General features: G+C 33.6%; 1 protein-coding gene and 1 long non-coding RNA gene across 2 annotated transcripts in view; both read left to right on the plus strand.

The window, feature by feature from the left end:
- Window positions 1-20,180, plus strand: part of LOC136037866 (uncharacterized) — a 77,921-nt gene that overhangs the window by 43,908 nt on the left and 13,833 nt on the right. Inside the window, exons 2-3 of the mRNA XM_065720717.1 lie at window positions 11,674-11,788; window positions 15,904-16,016. Of these exons, the coding sequence (XP_065576789.1) occupies window positions 11,683-11,788; window positions 15,904-16,016 (219 nt within the window). The 5' untranslated portion in view covers window positions 11,674-11,682. The remainder of the gene's footprint in view (window positions 1-11,673; window positions 11,789-15,903; window positions 16,017-20,180) is intronic.
- LOC136037869 (uncharacterized) lies at window positions 5,264-8,696 on the plus strand. The gene is made up of 2 exons (XR_010620061.1): window positions 5,264-5,866; window positions 7,337-8,696. It is a non-coding gene; the product is annotated as an uncharacterized LOC136037869 (long non-coding RNA).

Consider the following 20,180-nt stretch of genomic DNA (forward strand, 5'->3'; position numbering starts at 1 on the left):
TATATATATATATATATATATATATATATATATATATATATATATATATATATATATATATATATATATATATATATATAATATATATACATATATATATATACATATATATATATACATATAAATATATATATTTATATATATATATATATGTAAATATATATATTTATATATATATATATGTAAATATATATATATATATATATATATATATATATATATATATATATATATATATATATATATATATATATATATATATATATATATATATATATACATTTGCTGGTTTTTTTTTTTTTCATAGGCATATATTTTGGGGGTGATACCTGACGCGGGGATGCCATGGATATTCTGTGGTAGCCACAACACTGTGCTGGGTAGAGAATTTAGAGTGGCGAAACCCTATATAGGCCAGTGTATTCTCCTGATGAGCCCTTATGTTGGGTGATGCCTCTGAATTATTTGTCTAAATTATTTTTTCTATTGTTTGGTAAATGACGACTTATACTTATTGACGAAATGACTAAGCGTGCCGAGGAATCACAGGAACAGCAAGAAAACAGGCTTGCAGCTGATAGAGAAAGTAAGAAAAGAAAGCGTGCCGAGGAATCACAAGAACAGCAAGGAAACAGGCTTGCGGCTAAAGAACGCAAAACCGCGCAGTTAGATGAAAATCCACCTGGACAGCAAGAGTCAAAACATATCAAAACTGAAAATGATAGCGATGATGATTGGGTTTGGGATTTTGACTTGGATATGGTCATCAATGCCTGCCAGATTTAAGTTAAAAAAAACAAAGGTTCGGCGGTATGTACTTAATAGTGACGCTGAAAAATAAAGAAGAAAAAGAAAACTGAAAAAAGAAAAAAGGTAAAAAACTAAAAAAAACTAAAAGAAAAAACATTTAAAGAGAAATTACAGCCCAGGACACAAATGACGACCGAGACAGAGGGAATATAAATGACGACCGAGACAGAGGGAATATAAATGACAACCGTGAACCTCAAAGAGAAATTACAGACTGGGACACCCGGACACAAATCACGACCGGGACACAGGGAATATAAATGACGACCGGGACAAAGGGACACAACTACAACGGGGACGCCGGGGGCACAGGCGGGATATATAAATGACGACCTGGACACAGGGATTGTTTGAATAGAAATTACAGACCGGGACACCGGGACACAAAAGACGATCGGGACACCGGGAATATAAATGACGACCGGGCCACTCAAAGAGAAATTACAAACTGGGACACCAGGACACAAATGACGACTGGGAAACAGGGAATATAAATGACGACCAGGACAAAGGGACACATCATTAGAATAATGAGGTATAGATCTGAATACGGATTTTTTTTCCCATGGACAATTATATGTTGCATGTTCAAGAGTCAGTAAACCTGACAATCTATTTATATGCACAGACAATGGGACAGCAAAGAATGTTGTATATTCGCATGTTTTACGTAGTTAAAAACATAGGCTATATTTATATCTATCTCTATTCACAGGTGGGACACAGGGACACAACTACAATGACATGTAACTAATATGGCGCGTAACGACTGGATCCCAAATCTTTGCTTCTTGAGAAAAAACAAGTTCTACTTTTAGCTGAGAATCAAAATGTTCAACATTTCATATTGGATACCTTTTAAAATACACAATGAAAATAAATACTTGTTTCAAAAATTGCATATCTTTCAAAGGTATTAAACAAGCTTAGATTAAGATAACAGATAGACAAGATAGATATCTATATTCAAAGATGACAAGACATACCTATGGTTTAAAAAATTTCTTTGTGTAAAATAAGTAAAAATATACAACACAAGTTATAGGCAATCTTTCAACATATACTTTTAAAGAAAATTATAGATGCTGCTTTGTTTCAGAAAATTGGTTAGAAGCAATCAAATGTCAATGCATTGTTTCTTGCATTGTTTTTCAATTTTTTCTTGCATTGTTTTCCAAATCCAAAGCCACCCTATGTTAACAAAAGAGAAAGTGTATTTATTAAAAGAAGCCTGATTGGAAGTGGTACCATATTGAATATTGATTTCTAAACATGTTTCTTTCTCAATAGCCCCACATGTGCACTAATACTAGGGGTCATGATAAAATATAGCTTATAGTGGCAATAAAAGCTCTAGTCACAATAGTCAAATGTAAAAAAAAGCTTACTAGTCCAAAAACTGTCCTTACTTTCATTGTTCAATGAAATTGTTTGATCATAAATTTTTATACATAAGATACTAATAATAACTGAGTTTGGTCAATATCCTTCAAATTTAAATGAACCCTCTCATTATCTTGTAGGCTAGGCCTAGCAATTGATAAAAGGAAAGTTAAGATTGAAGTTTTATGACAGTCTAAGATAATGCCTCCAGTACTTAATAACTACCCATTTGGAAAACTTTTCATTGTTCATATTTTTGACTTATGAAGAGTGAACATTTAGGTGCTTGATGCTTTTTTTAAACTTTATACAAATACAAAAATCACTTATTTGCAGATTCAAATTTAAGCCCTTTAAACCTAACCTAACCTGAATTTGCTAACATTTTGAATATCTGTAAATTTAAATACTGCTTTGGATTGGAACCTCATGGGATATTTATCTATACCTTCTTTTGCTGGCTTTCATATTTCTAGTATTTTATAGAAAACCCATATTTTAATTGAACATCAAGGATCAAGGAAGAAGAAAACAGCATAATATTGTAAAATTAAAAAATTGATGTATAATGAAATATTAAGTTTTGGACCAATGTTCTAAACCTTTTTTATACCCAGAATCTAGAAATATTTTGGTCATTTTCAAAACTTCAAAAAGTACTGAAATTGAATTTGCAACAGAAGCAATAATTATATTTGTAAAGAGAAAATGTAAAAAGAAACATTTAGAGGTAGTTTCACTATATTCTTAAGTCAATAGTATGAACAACAAAAAATTTACTTTCCATTCTTGGAAATGTTTATATTAACAGACTATTCAGGTAGATAAGAAACAAACTTACCTCTTGAATCTCTGAATTGTATCCTGAATCTAAATTTAATATTCATTTGCATCAAAAGTGAACTTTAGGGTAAGACAACCAGTGCTGGGACACTTCAATCACTCTGCCTATTCTGGGACAGAATCTTTGGTTGGATTGCAACATGTCCAATACTGGGACAAAAGATGACAGGTTTTTTGGATGCAACCCAGAAGAATGTATGGATTGGATGTCCAAGATTAAAGTCCTTTGTCTCAGTATTGGACATGTTGTGATCTAATCAAAAATTCTGTCCCCAAATAGGCAGAGTGATCAAAGTGCCCCAGTAGGCCTACTGGTTGTCTTACCCTACTGCATACCACTTCAGGGTATATATTTGCAGATTAGAGGGATGGGGTGGGTGCAGATTAGGGGGATGGGGTGGGAATAAAGTTTATTTATGATGAAAGTACATGTTAGATTTGGATTCAGGCTGCAATTTTAGCTATAAATGTCAGTTTCAATTAAAATTTTCAATAAAAGTATAAGTTATTGCTTGTTTTCCACAAAAAATATTATATTTTCTCAGCACCATCTTTTCTTGGTCATATTTGTTAAAATAATGCTACATTTTCTCAGATACAAAATTATTTGTAGCAAGCTAAGGTTATGTTAATAAGTGCTTAAATTTGAATTTACAGTAAAAGAAATTAATATATTTGTAAAGAACATAAAAAAGGCAATAAGTGGTATGTTCACTTCATTGGTAAGTCAGTTTTATCACTGTCACAAAGTTTTATCACTGTCACAAATTGTCTGTGCATATAAATAGATTGTCAGGTTTACTGACTCTTGAACATGCAACATATAATTGTCCATGGGAAAAAAAATCCGTATTCAGATCTATACCTCATTATTCTAATGATGTGTCCCTTTGTCCTGGTCGTCATTTATATTCCCTGTTTCCCAGTCGTCATTTGTGTCCTGGTGTCCCAGTTTGTAATTTCTCTTTGAGTGGCCCGGTCGTCATTTATATTCCCTGCGTCCCGGTCGTCATTTGTGTCCTGGTGTCCCGGTCTGCAATTTCTATTCGAACAATCCGTGTCCCGGTCGTCATTTATATATCCCGCCTATGCCCCCGGCGTCCCCGTTGTAGTTGTGTCCCTGTGTAACGGTCGTCGTTTATATTCCCTGTGTCCCGGTCGTGATTTGTGTCCGGATGTCCCAGTCTGTAATTTCTCTTTGAGGTTCACGGTTGTCATTTATATTCCCTCTGTCTCGGTCGTCATTTATATTCCCTCTGTCTCGGTCGTCATTTGTGTCCTGGGCTGTAATTTCTCTTTAAATGTTTTTTCTTTTAGTTTTTTTTAGTTTTTTACCTTTTTTCTTTTTTCAGTTTTCTTTTTCTTCTTTATTTTTCAGCGTCACTATTAAGTACATACCGCCGAACCTTTGTTTTTTTTAACTTAAATCTGGCAGGCATTGATGACCATATCCAAGTCAAAATCCCAAACCCAATCATCATCGCTATCATTTTCAGTTTTGATATGTTTTGACTCTTGCTGTCCAGGTGGATTTTCATCTAACTGCGCGGTTTTGCGTTCTTTAGCCGCAAGCCTGTTTCCTTGCTGTTCTTGTGATTCCTCGGCACGCTTTCTTTTCTTACTTTCTCTATCAGCTGCAAGCCTGTTTTCTTGCTGTTCCTGTGATTCCTCGGCACGCTTAGTCATTTCGTCAATAAGTATAAGTCGTCATTTACCAAACAATAGAAAAAATAATTTAGACAAATAATTCAGAGGCATCACCCAACATAAGGGCTCATCAGGAGAATACACTGGCCTATATAGGGTTTCGCCACTCTAAATTCTCTACCCAGCACAGTGTTGTGGCTACCACAGAATATCCATGGCATCCCCGCGTCAGGTATCACCCCCAAAATATATGCCTATGAAAAAAAAAAAACCAGCAAATGTATATATATATATATATATATATATATATATATATATATATATATATATATATATATATATATATATATATATATATATATATATATATATATATAAATATATATATTTACATATATATATATATAAATATATATATTTACATATATATATATATAAAAATATATATATTTATATGTATATATATATATGTATATATATATATGTATATATATTATATATATATATATATATATATATATATATATATATATATATATATATATATATATATATATAAATATGTATATATGTATATCTATCTATCTATATATATAAAAATAAGTTGTCTGTCTGTGGATGGATGGATGGATGTGTCAGGTGACGTCACCTGAAAAAACTGGATTAGGTGACGTCAAAACTGAAAAAACTAAAAAAGGCAAAAACTACAAAAAAAACTAAAAACTAATAAAAAAAATAAAAAAGCTAAAAAACTAAAAAAACTATAAAGGTAAAAACCAATAAAAAACTAAAAAAAAAACTGAAAAAACTAAAAAAAGGCAAAAACTACAAAAAAAAACTAAAAACTAATAAAAAAAGTAAAAAAGCTAAAAAACTAAAAAAACTAAAAAAAGGTAAAAAACTAAAAAAAATAAAAAATAAAAAAAAACTAAAAAAAAGGAAAAAACTGAAAAATAAGCTAAAATAAAGGTAAAAACCAATAAAAAACTAAAAAAAAAGGAAAAAACTAATAAATGACGACACTCAAAGAGAAAGCGACCAGGACAAAAGGAATGTTCGATTAGCAATCAACAAAGCACCGGGACACAGGGAGTATAAATGACGACCAGGACATAAGTAAAAAAAAAAAACTATCTATATATATAAAAATAAGTTGTCTGTGGATCTGTGGATCGTGGATCAGGTGACGTCACCTGAAAAAACTGGATCAGGTGACGTCAAAACTGAAAAAACTAAAAAAAGGCAAAAACTACAAAAAAAACTAAAAACTAATAAAAAAAATAAAAAAGCTAAAAAACTAAATAAACTAAAAAAAGGCAAAAACTACAAAAAAAACTAAAAACTAATAAAAAAGCTAAAAAACTAAAAAAACTAAAAAAAAGGCAAAAACTACAAAAAAACTAAAAACTAATAAAAAAAATAAAAAAGCTAAAAAACTAAAAAAACTAAAAAAACTAAAAAAAGGTAAAAAACTAAAAAAACTAAAAACTAAAAAAAAACTAAAAAAGGTAAAAACTAAAAGAACTAAAAAAGAAAAAAATAAATGACGACACTCAAAGAGAAAGCGACCAGGACAAAAGGAATGTTCGATTAGCAATCAACAAAGCACCGGGACACAGGGAGTATAAATGACGACCAGGACACAAGTAAAAAAAAAAATTAACAAAACTAAAAAGAAGGTAAAAACTACAAAAAAACTAAAAAGAAAAAAAAACTAAAAACTAATAAAAAAACTAAAAAATCTAAAAATCTAAATAAACTAAAAAAGAAAAAAAAAGGAAAAAAATAAAGGAGAAAAACAAAACTAAAAAACGAATGTATATACAGACCGGTACACCGGGATACAAATGACGACCGGGACACAGGGAATATAAATGACGACCGGGACACAGGGACACAACTACAACGGGGACACCGGGGGAAACAGGGGGATATAAATGACGACCGGGACAAAAAAACTAAAAAGAAAAAAAAACTAAAAACTAATAAAAAAACTAAAAAATCTAAAAATCTAAATAAGCTAAAAAAGAAAAAAAAAGGAAAAAAATAAAGGAGAAAAACAAAACTAAAAAACGAATGTATATACAGACCGGGACACCGGGATACAAATGACGACCGGGACCCAGGACACAGGGAATATAAATGACGACCGGGACACAGGGACACAACTACAACGGGGACACCGGGGGAAACAGGGGGATGTAAATGACGACCGGGACACCGGGACAGGGAATGGTCGATTAGCAATCACCATCAACAAAGCTCAAGGGCAATCATTAGAATCATGAGGTATAGATCTGAATACAGATTGTTTTCCCATGGACCATTATATGTTGCATGTTCAAGAGTCGGTAAACCTGACAATCTATTTATATGCAAAGACAATGGGACAGCAAAGAATGTTGTATATTCGCAAGTTTTACGTAGTTAAAACCATATATATATATCTATCTATATTCACAGGTGGGACATAGGGACACAACTACAATGGCGCGTAACTATTATGGCGCGTAACGACTTACGCGCGCGGGGGGGCTTGGGGGGGGCGCGAAGCGCCCCCACCAACTAGGTGTTGGGGTGGCGCGAAGCGCCACCCCAACAGCTAGTCTATATATATAAAAATAAGTTGTCTGTCTGTCTGTGGATGGATCAGGTGACGTCACCTGAAAAAACTGGATCAGGTGACGTCACCTGAAAAAACTGGATCAGGTGACGTCAAAACTGAAAAAACTAAAAAAAGGCAAAAACTACAAAAAAAACTAAAAACTAATAAAAAAAATAAAAAAGCTAAAAAACTAAAAAAACTAAAAAAAGGCAAAAACTACAAAAAAAACTAAAAACTAATAAAAAAGCTAAAAAACTAAAAAAACTAAAAAAAGGCAAAAACTACAAAAAAAACTAAAAACTAATAAAAAAAATAAAAAAGCTAAAAAACTAAAAAAACTAAAAAAACTAAAAAAAGGTAAAAAACTAAAAAAACTAAAAACTAAAAAAAAACTAAAAAAAAGGAAAAAACTGAAAAATAAGCTAAAATAAAGGTAAAAACCAATAAAAAACTAAAAAAAAAACTGAAAAAACTAAAAAAAGGCAAAAACTACAAAAAAAACTAAAAACTAATAAAAAAAGTAAAAAAGCTAAAAAACTAAAAAAACTAAAAAAAGGTAAAAAACTAAAAAAAAATAAAAAAAAAATAAAAAAAAGGAAAAAATTGAAAAATAAGCTAAAATAAAGGTAAAAACCAATAAAAAACTAAAAAGAAAAAAAGGAAAAAACTAAAAAAAATTTTCATCTAAAAAACTAAAAAAAACTAAAAGAACTGAAAAAGAAAAAAATAAATGACGAAACTCAAAGAGAAAGCGACCAGGACAAAAGGAATGTTCGATTAGCAATCAACAAAGCACCGGGACACAGGGAGTATAAATGACGACCAGGACATAAGTAAAAAAAAAAAACTATCTATATATATAAAAATAAGTTATCTGTGGATCGTGGATCAGGTGACGTCACCTGAAAAAACTGGATCAGGTGACGTCAAAACTGAAAAAACTAAAAAAAGGCAAAAACTACAAAAAAACTAAAAACTAATAAAAAAAAATAAAAAAGCTAAAAAACTAAAAAAAGGCAAAAACTACAAAAAAAACTAAAAACTAATAAAAAAGCTAAAAAACTAAAAAAACTAAAAAAAAGGCAAAAACTACAAAAAAAACTAAAAACTAATAAAAAAAATAAAAAAGCTAAAAAACTAAAAAAACTAAAAAAACTAAAAAAAGGTAAAAAACTAAAAAAACTAAAAACTAAAAAAAAGGAAAAAAACTGAAAAATAAGCTAAAATAAAGGTAAAAACCAATAAAAAACTAAAAAAAAAACTGAAAAAACTAAAAAAAAGGCAAAAACTACAAAAAACCTAAAAACTAATAAAAAAAGTAAAAAAGCTAAAAAACTAAAAAAACTAAAAAAACTAAAAAAAGGTAAAAAACTAAAAAAAATAAAAAATAAAAAAAAAATAAAAAAAAGGAAAAAACTGAAAAATAAGCTAACATAAAGGTAAAAACCAATAAAAAACTAAAAAGAAAAAAAGGAAAAAAGTAAATATGTCAAAATCTGCTGTCTTGTTTTTCAATGCTTGGCACTGCAAAGAAGAATATCCTTTGGGCGATTTAGTTGTGAAACCATCTGAGAGTATTACTTACCATAGCTTATCGATCGGTCGAAGCCACCACTTCACCGGGACGCTGTTTTTGTGCTTTGGGAAAATTTCCTGAATAGACGATTATGTTGCCTCCTATGGTTAACAGATTCCAGATGGCAAAAATTCAATAATACGTCAGAAATATCAGTTGTCCATTTTATTGCGCATTTCGTTTTGTGTAGGCATTGGCAAAGGTTGGTTATTCAGTTACGCTGTAATCGTTAGTATTTTTTGATAATTACTTTTTTGATAATTATGGGATGGGTTCACAGACCCATCCCATATTTCCGGAAAAGGCATTTTGAAGTTCCTGGCTCTGCTCTCTCCTCCCCTAGAGGGCAATGACCTTCAGAAATCCTTAACTTATGATAGTGAAACCTTTCAATTCTGGTCTTTCATGCAAATGAAGAAAAAAAAAATGTTTTCAGCTTCAAAGCTTTCCTCCATCCCAGTTTATGATGTTTTTTACAAAATAATAGGAAATTTTAAATCGCAAATCTGTAATAGAATAGAAACAAAGGTAAAATTGGTGCTAACAATATTACTTGCTTTCATATAAAGTAAATATACCACTCGATGCCTTTTTTTATGCTTTTTACAAATATAATAATCGCTTCTACCGCATATTCAGATTTAAGCACTTTTTGACCTCTTAAAAATGACCTTTATATTACAAATCTGGTCATTACAAATCTGTAATAGTTTAGAAACAAATTTGGGCTATATATTTGCACATCAGGGGGGGGGGGTGTTGTAAAGCATAGCATATATTAAATACGTAAACTAACCATTGCTTTTTTTTTTTTTTTTTTTTTTTTTTTTTTTTTTTTTTTTTGGTGCTGTTGCACTGGTGATCTCTTCTCATCAAAATTCGATGTGCACAAACACATAAAAAAATGGTTAGTTTACGTATTTAATATATGCTATGCTTTACCCCCACCCCCCTGATGTGCAAATATATAGCTCAAGTTTGTTTCTAAACTATTCCATCTTTAGAGTTTTGGTTTCTATTGAGCCGTGTCGCTCCTTACTACAGTTCGTTACCACGAACTGTTTGATAGTTCTCTATGTTTTGTTTCATTGATTAAAGTTTGTTTTCTTTTATTTTCCCGTCTTCTTCTTTTCTTTTCTTACCTTATATTTCTTTTCTTGATGAGAGAATGGATGCTGTCACCTGTTATGGGCAGTGCTCTCTTAGGGTGTAGTTATTTTACAATGTGTGTGTTTTTTTTATGAAAAAAACTGAAACTGATATAATCTAAATGTTCTTTAAAACAAAGACATTCATCAATAATACTCCCAGATATTTTGTAAAATTTATTTTTAAAATACTTATATCCCAAAAATTAAGTCTATCTATCCAAGGGTAATAATTTGAGCTCCTTCCATACAATAAAAAGAAAGATTTACCATAATTCAAATTTAACTTGTTAAGCTTCCTCCACTATTTTACAAACTCCGGACAGGAAATAATACGACTCAACAGCTGAATTCCTGTTTGTGCAGCCACAGTTAAATGAGTGTCATCCGCAAAGCTGGGGACAACTACTGTATCCCTGTCCCATCCAAAGTCAAGATCATACAAAATCACATTAAAAGCTCTGCATAAATCATTTATAAAAACTAGAAATAATATGAAATATATATTTCCAACACACACACATATATACATATATATATATATATATATATATCTATATATATAAAAATAAGTTGTGTGTGTGTGTGTGTGGAGTGACGTCATGTTTGTGTGTCGACTGACGTCATGTTTGTCGACTGACGAAATTAAAGACCGAGACATCGGGACACAAATGACGACCGGGACACAGGGAAACAACAGCAACGGGGACGCCGGGGGGCACAGGGGGATATATAAATGACGACGGGGACACAGAGAATGTTCGATTAGCAATCACCATCAACAAAGCTAAAGGGCAATCATTAGAATAATGAGGTGTAGATCTGAATACAGATTGTTTTACCCATGGAAAATTATATGTTGCATTTTCAAGAGTCGGTAAACCTGACAATCTATTTATATGCACAGCCAAGAATGTTGTATATTCGCAAGTTTTACGTAGTTAAATATATATATATATATATATATATATATATATATATATATATATATATATATATATATATATATATATATATATATTTACAGGTGGGACACAGGGACACAATAGGGAATATAAATGACGACCGGGACACTCAAAGAGAAAGCGAGGTCTTCTATATATTTAAAAATAGACATCCGGACACAAATCACGACCGGGACACAGGGAATATAAACGACGACCGTTACACAGGGACACAACTACAACGGGGACGCCGGGGGCATAGGCGGGATATATAAATGACGACCGGGACACGGATTGTTCGAATAGAAATTACAGACCGGGACACCAGGACACAAATGACGACCGGGACGCAGGGAATATAAATGACGACCAGGACACTCAAAGAGAAATTACAAACTGGGACAGCGGGACACAAATGACGACCTGGACACAGGGAATATAAATGACGACCGGGACACAGGGACACATAATTAGAATAATGAGGTATAGATCTGAATACGGATTGTTTTTCCCATGGACAATTATACGTCCATATAATAATGTATTTTTAATAATATGTTATATTAAAAGATATATGAGTATTGACAACGTCTAGAATATTTACCAGTTGGGGAAATACCAACTTGGGACAATTTTAATATGCCAATTTGGAGAAATGACAATTTGTTGATAATGATAGATGACAATTTATTACTTATACTGTTTTATTTTTGACAGGGTGAATCAATGGGTGATATGTTCAACTGCAATACTATTTATATATATCATAATGTACCGCCAGGGTTTGGACCGACCCACGGATCCACCGATGGTGGGCAGAGAGAGAGAGACAGTAAGTGCTATAATTATTTTTTCAATGAAAATAGCAAAAAAACCAATAGAAATTTCAGTGTAAGGTAGTTTTCTAAATCTAGGGTGGATATGCTTCCGATTGACGACTGACGTCAATGCTCTTTAGTTTTTATGGCACTTGGTATTAACCAAGTGACATATAGGAATCGCAAATTCTGTCGGTCCGTCGGTCCCGGTTTTTCTAATTTAGGCACTTCTAGGTAAGCTTGGACGATGAAATTTGGCAGGCGTATCAGGGACCAGATCAGATTAAATTATAAACAGTCGTTTTCCCGATTTGACCATCTGGGGGGAGTGGGGGCCTGTTAATTCGAAAAAATAGAAAAATTGAAGTATTTTTAACTTACGAACGGTTGATCAGATCTCAGTGAAATTTGATGTTTGGAAGGATATTGCGTCTCAGAAGTGTTATTTTAAATCCCGACCGAATCTGGTGACATTGGGGGGAGTTGGGAGGGGTAAACCCAAAATCTCGGAAAACACTGAGAGTGGAGGGATCGGGATGAAAGTTGATGGGAAAAATAAGCACAAGTCCTAGATACATGATTGAAATAACCGGAACGGATCCGCTCTCTTTGGGGTAGTTGGGGGGGGGGGGGGGGGTTAATTCTGAAAAATTAAAAAAATGAGGTATTTTTAACTTACGAACGGGCGATCGGATCTCAATGAAATTTGATATTTATAAGTATATCGTGTCTTAGAGCTCTTATTTTAAATCCCGACCAGATCTGGCGACATTGGGGGGAGTTGGAAGGGGAAACCTAAAACTTGGAAAACACTTAGAGTGGAGGGATAAGGATGAAACTTGGTGGAGAAAATAAACACAAATCATAGATACATGATTGACATAACCGGAACGGATCCGCTCTCTTTGGGGTAGTTGGGGGGGGGGGGTAGTTCTGAAAAAAAAGAAAGAGGGATTTTTAACCTACGAACGAGTGATCAGATCTCAATGAAATTTGATATTTAGAGGGATATCGTGTCTCAAAGCTCTTATTTTAAATCCCGACCGGGACATGGGGGGGGGGGTTTGGAATAGGGGAACCTAAAATCATGGAAAACGCTTAAATTGGAGGGATCTGGATGAAACTTGGTGGGGAAAATAAGCAGAAGTCTTAGATTCGTGATTTACATAATTAGAACGGATCTGCTGGGGGGTAATTCTGAAAAATAAGAAAAAACGACATATTTTCAACTTACGAAGGAGTAATCAGATCATCATGAAACTTCATATTTAGAAGGACCTCGTAACTCAGTTCTCTTAATTTAAATCTCAACCGGATCAAGCGTAATTTGGGGGGGGGGCAGTTGAGGGGACCGGAAATCTTAGAAAATGCTTAAAGCGGTGAGATCAAGATGAAACTGGATGGGAAGAATAGAAACCTGTCTAAGATACGTGACTGACATAACCGGACCGGATCTGCTCTCCTTGGTGGAGTTGGGGGGGGGGAGAGGTATTTGTAACTTACGAAAGGGTGACCAGATCTTAATAAAATTTGATTTTCAGAAGGATCGTGTGCTTTAAAGCTCTAATTTTAAATTCTGACCAGATCCTGTGACATTGGGGTGAGTTGGAGGGAAACCGGAATTCTTGGAAAACGTGAAAATTGGGATATTTTTATCTTACGAATAGGTGATTGGATCTTAATGAAATTTGATATTTAGAAGGAATTCATGTCTCAGAGCTCTTATTTCAAATCCGGACCAGTTCTTTTGACATTGGGGGGAATTGGAGGGGGAAATCTTGGAAAACCCTTGGAGTGGAGGAATCGGGATGAAGCTTGGTAGATTTAATAAGCAAATGTCCTTGATGCGTGATTGACAGAATCCTACTGGATTTGCTCTCTTTCGGGGAGTTAGGGGGAGGGGTTCAGTGATTTGGCGAGTTTGGTGCTTCTGGACGTGCTAGGACAATGAAAATTGGTAGGCGTGTCAGGGAGCTGCGCAATTTGACTTGATAAAGTCGTTTTCCCAAATTCGACCATCTGGGGGCTAAAGCGAGAGGAAAAATTTGGTATTTATAACTTACGACTGGGTGATCGGATCTTAATGAATTTTAATATTTAGAAGGACATCGTCACTCAGAGCTCTTATTTTAAATCCTGACCGGCATTAAGCCTCTTGCTCCTTTTTAAATCAATATATTGATTCATAGAATTTTGTTAGAGCTCATGCCATATGATCTCTTGGCTCTTAGCTCGTCTTGCCTCGTCACAAGTTTCATATGATCTCTTAGCTCTTGTTTAAGTTTCAAATTTACATGAAAAACAGTGGTAAAGGCAAGAATGACAAATAAAAGAAAAAGAAAAAGAGATATTTTTGTTATCTAGTTTTGTTCTATACGTTAAAACAATTTAATATTTAAATTATAAATACTTAAATATTAAAATTGTATAAAGTTATTATACGTTATTTACTTTCCTCTATACTGGTCTTTATGTTAAAAATTTGCCTAAGTTCTTCAGTTGTTTTTTTTTTTTTTTTTTTGCAAGACGATCATATTGTTCCTTATTTCTGGTAAAAAATATTATTCAAACCTACTTGATTATTACGGGAGGAATATTATGGCCCTTGGACCGCAATGGCCCTTCTAAATATGGTTCTAGGGTCTTCTAGTAAAATTTATGTTAGTATTAAGGCAGAAATAAAGAACCAAAGATTTGAGTTAAAATAATTTACCATTAATTTTTTTTTATATATATATTTTTACAAGTTAGTCCAAACAGTCAGACTAAGAATGTCTTATGGAACAGCCGTCTTCCGAAGTTTCTCAAACAGAATGCGAGTCATCTTTTGGTTCTCTCGGGAATAAAACTCATATTAAGCGGTTTTTCTCATATTCATCAGGGAATGTCTTTTAAATTACGATTTTTTTGGAAAAGCTTGAGAAAAATATAAACGGGTGAATAATACAGACATAATTGGTACAGCTAAACGTACAAACTAAGCTTTTTGTCAAGCACAAAGCAGGGAAACATATCAGGGAGTTAAATTTTCTTTTTGGATTCTCTAGTTTTACCGAAAAATCATATAAATTTTACAATTTACTTGCTTGAATGTTGCTCGTTGTAATTACTGAAAATTTTTTGTGTGACAGCACCTGCAAAATAGCTTTAAAATATATCTGCCCTCAGCAAAAAATAAAAAAACTCAAAAGACTTGTAGAATAGAATTTTTTTTTACGAGAAAGGCAGTATTAAACGTTGAAGCATTCTGAAAGGCCTGAAGTAGGAGTGTGAAGGTGCTTTGTGACAAAGATGTAGAACTATTTGTTTACATAGTTCTTCCTGGAATTTTTCTAGGAATTCTGGAATTTTTACGCTTCCTGGAAGCTTAAATGGTTGGGCATAAAAAGTATGAACTTGTATAACTTGTATAACAAGGTTACGCAATCTTCCTTATTTATAAATTGTACTTATTATATTTTTTTCCATTCTTCAAGAATTAGGTTTTTTTTCAATAAGTCTGTTTTCAATCAATCAGTATTTATTGGAAAAAATCATCTTAAAAGAATATTTAATTGATAGAAATTAAGTTTACAGAAAAAATGTTACCTCTTACTATAATAGAAAGTCCGATTTCTAATAACGATCGACCTTTTGATCTACTAAGCTGCAAACTTTTGATTTTTCTTTTTTAAGGTTTTTGAATTTTCTAATCCCTTGTTAAAATGTAAGATGATCTGTTTTACTTTCTTTACGCAATTTAATTGTTTTCATGATGCTATATTCAAAGATATTTGATTATTAAAGGAATTATAATTTCTATCAACGATTTCTACTGAGCTGCAAACTTTGGGTTTTCTTTTTTAAGGCTTTTGAATACTTGTAATCCCTGGTTTATTAATTTAACGTTTTTTTTTAGTTTTTTTTCTTTTTTTTAGTTCGTTTTTCTTTTAGTTGGTTGGTTTTTAGTTTATTTAGTTGTTTTTTTTAGTTTGGTTTCCTTTTTTAAGGTCTATGAATTGTTGTAATCGCTTGTTAAAATATATTCATATATTTTTGTAATGAATAGTATTTTGGTGTTTATGCAATTTAATGTCTTCATACTAGTTCTTTTCAAAAATGTTCAAAACTTTTGGGTTTCTTTATTAAGGTGCCCCTCTCGACTGCCAGCCTCCTCCCAGGACACCTTTAACATCAACACCCAGAACGCCACGAAAGTACAAAAAGAGACGGCTTACTGAGGCGGACGGTTCCGGTGAACAGGTATGTTCCCAAATTGATCTTATATTGAATTTTAATTACCACATTCAGGACCGTATCCAGTATTTTGTTTCGGGGGTTGGGGGGTACATTTTTTTTGGGGGGGGGTTTACAAAAATCTTCAAAAACGCGTGTAAAATTTGTTTGTATTCATTTTTGCTACGTTTTTACGAGTCAGACAAACATTTTACGCGGGAAGGGGGGTTAAACCCCCTAACCTCCCCCCCCCCTGGATACAGCTTAATCACAAGCATCAGTTTTTCACAATGATCAATTGTTAAATGTAATCATGTCAAATTGATGGCGTAGATGGCGTTGCTTTGGAAATACCTTTAGCAAGATTGAAGAGATTTAAGCGTCTTGAAGCTAAGTTTACATTATCAAATAGCTCATGGTAGCAAGCTGTAAGTAAGGAGCGACTCGGCCCATTAGTAACCAAAACTCTAAAAAAAGGAATTTGGTTAATAATTATGCATAAAAAGTCTAAAAATTTTAAGCTTATTAAGCTCAATGTTACCCATCAAAAGCAACGAGTCTGAGAAACTTTGTGTTGATTTCAGAAAAGGGGATAAAAACTTTCAATTTGGTTAGGACCTACTTCAATCCGTCGCGGAGAGACACCTAGCGTTAAAGGTATTATTATTTCTAATTCTGATGAAACCTTGGCCTGTTTGGTAAAAATAGAGGCCTCTGATGATTTTGGCGTAGCACAAGTTGAGGAAGGGGGGAATGTAGAGAGTTTTCGGCCAACAGTTATACAAGGAGAAATACAGCATTATGTTTCAGTTGATCATTTGATCAGTTGATCAGTAATTATGTATCAGGGAAGAAAAGGAACAGGTAGAGAAGTGGCGTGAGGAGCTCTAACAATCCTAATTATATAACTAATTATTTATCGAAATAGGCCTCTTCTTTTTTACATGTTTTGTGTCTTTTATTTGTAGATTTGTTAGAGCTTTTTCTATAATTAGTAATTTATTAGAACTTCAATTAATTGATTGAATTTTTAATCAATTGATAGTTAATTAAAGTTCTTTCATATATGTGACCGGATTTGACCCCTTGATTGCGGTTTTCCAATCTTTGGCAGAGAAACAACAGTCTAGATAAGTGTTCATTTTGAGGGTGTCTTACTCTGAGGTTTTTCATACCTCGATTATCTTTGACTTACCTGAAGTAACATAAGTGAACGCTTTGGAAATGCACATAGGCCTTAAAAAAAGAAGAAAAATGTGAAGCAACAAAGTTATATAAATAATAATTATAAAAATTTTCTAAAATAAATAATATTCACAAAATTTTTTTAAAATAAATAATAATTATAAAAAAAAAGAATCTGAAAACTGGAAATATGACCTCTTGATAATGAGAATACAAGAGCCAAAAGCCCCAAAACTTAAAGACTATTGCTAACACAATAATTTTAGACACTAAAATAAATTTAATATCAAATTGAAATTTGAGCTCAGAGTTGAATAACTTGTCTTCTTATGCGAATGATATACGGTGTGTTTGCGACTATTGCAATTAATGACATATTATAGTTTGCCTTTTTTGTCTCTCAATTACATTACGAAATTAACTTGATTATTTCCTTGTGATGTAATCATTTTGATTTTTTTATACTTCTCTATAGGTTCAGATTTCCTATGTTTCTTAAATATGTTTTTTTTTTGTTCATAATAGTCGTCTTTGGACATATTTTCAAGGTGAGCTTATTAAACCTTTAAAATTAGTATTGATTATTTTGATCAGTGTCTTCTTAGTCAGGGAGCCACACGAGAGAAATGTTGATATTTAAGGATTGAGGTGATCAGCAAGCAGCAGAAGGTTTGAGTGTGCAATCTAATGCAATCGACCATGCTGAAAACGAAAATCGGCGTTATATAGTCGACAAATGGGTGCGACATCCACATTTCTTCAAATTCCCTAAAAATCCATCTTAACTGGCAAAAATTATATTAAAATCGATAAAAAATTACAGGTTACTCCAAAATTGTTCAGCTATACCTCAGATCGAAGGTATTTAAATAAAGAATCATATTCTCTTTTCAAAACATTTTTATCTTTTGCCGTTCAGTTGTAATCACAAAATTTCGACGAAAAAGTTAACACAATTTATCTCTCTTTTGGATTAATCTTGATCCATCTTGAAAATTTGCCTGACTGAGGTGTATTTTTTTTTAATGGCTTCTGTAGGAAATTTATTGTCCTACAAAATGACTGATCCAGAAATTCTCTAACTCTTCTCGTTTTTGAACTATTGACAGAAAAGCGGATTGACCCAATTTTTAGCTCGGATAAGTAGCGGCATCTATCCAGTGTGAATGCATCAGGGTATCAGATACTTCGGTAACTACGAAAACGACTTTAGACCGTGGTATCAGATACCATCAGGGGCGTCACTAGCCGTTTAGCTTTTGGGGGGGGGGGCGTCCAGTTTGTGCCGACGGACTCAAAAATGTGCCGACAAAAAACGCCGTTGCCGCTTCGCGTATACAGCAACCTGAATCCTATCTTCCAGTTTTGTTTCTTCTTCAGGTGTCCTTGGAGCAATTTTCGAAAGGAATAATAGGGTTTTTGTTACATTTTGCTTAAGAGTACTTTTATTTCGGGAAGAGACGTCTGACGGTTCGACGTCACATATTACGACAAGCATCATTATGCAACCAAACACGGACGGCCCACTAAAGAAAGCGTGTTCTTTGAAGAAAAGTTGGAACAGAAACCCTTCCCTGTCGTCTTCAAATCTGATTCAGCCTGGAAAGTTTGGGAAGATGTACCTCAAGAGAAAAATAGAGGCGACCGATAAATGCAGCGATCTCATTGGTTTGTCAGGTGACCAGAAAGTTCCCGTTTCAGACTTTTTCACGATCTGGCTTCTTTGTAGAGCTTTGCCGACGCAGCTCATTAATGTATCAAGTGACTCGGCAGAATCTCAACCATATTTTGGTTTCAAGGGTTTCTCAGCAGTGTATGGCTGTAAGGCTGATATTCCTGTTACCAGGATCGGATACCTGCCAGTGGTTCCCCACTCTCCCTCGAACCCAGCAGTCGTGGAAGCAGTCATTAAGTCTTTCCAGAAAACTGCCAGAGAACTGGGACTGAGTTACACCGTCGTCACATGTGACCAGGCCGTATATGAAATCGTTCATGCTCTGAGAGTCAGAAATCCTGAAGCATATTCTGATGTTGTCCTCAGAATGGCCGGTCTTCATATTTTAATGAACTTCATGGGTGCCATCGGTCATATAATGAAGTGCTCGGGTCTAGAAGAGGTGATTTACGAGACTGGAATTCTATTGGAAGGAACCGCAAAGAAAGTGATGAGTGGTAAACCGTACTATAAAGCTCTCGCTGCTCATACGTTAGTCCTCGAGGCAATATCCATTCTGTACTGGGAAGCTTTCGAAAATTTTTGCGCAGAATCAGACGATTCATCGTGCATCACTATCTTTGAAGAAATGGGAGATTTACTGCAAAACTTGAAGATCTCAAGAGAGGTTGATGAGAACTTGAACTGTTTAAAGGAAAAACTTACCGCATTGTCCCCGTGGTTAGAAAGGTTCGAGACTTCTCGTGCACGCTCAAAAACCCACAAGTTCTGGAAGCAGTACAAAGAAATGGTACTGGTTTTGTGGCAGTTTTTGTACAGTGAAAGATCTGGTGACTGGGATGGCCATCTTGAAGGAGCTAGCAAAATGCTTCCTTATTTAGTTGCATGTGGTCACTATAAGTATGGCACTTGCTTGATTGAGTACCTGGCTGAGATGCAGGGCTAACCTCAAGAAGTAGATCAGGCATTCCACAATGGACTGTTCAATGTGAAGAGGAGGAATGCAAAATTCAACTGCATATCCCCAGACCATGCTGTAGAATCTACCATTAATTTAGATTCAAAAACGGAAGGTGGAATGACGGGTATTACCATGAATGAGTTGGCACTGGTGAAGTGGACTTTAACTCTTCCGTTCTGTGCCTCAGTCTCGTCTACATTCACTGAGATGCTACGCATTGTTCCCCAGACTGAGTTTGACTCCTCTCACCACGAAGATAACCCTTCCTTCGTTCTGCGGCAACACATGGCTATTGATAAAGTGAAGTCTGTTCTGGAAGCCAGGCTCAATCCCTTTCGATCCACTGACGAAGATATGCTGAATATTTATA

Source organism: Artemia franciscana, chromosome 17 (genome assembly GCF_032884065.1).
Source record: "Artemia franciscana chromosome 17, ASM3288406v1, whole genome shotgun sequence".
Classification (NCBI taxonomy): domain Eukaryota; kingdom Metazoa; phylum Arthropoda; class Branchiopoda; order Anostraca; family Artemiidae; genus Artemia; species Artemia franciscana.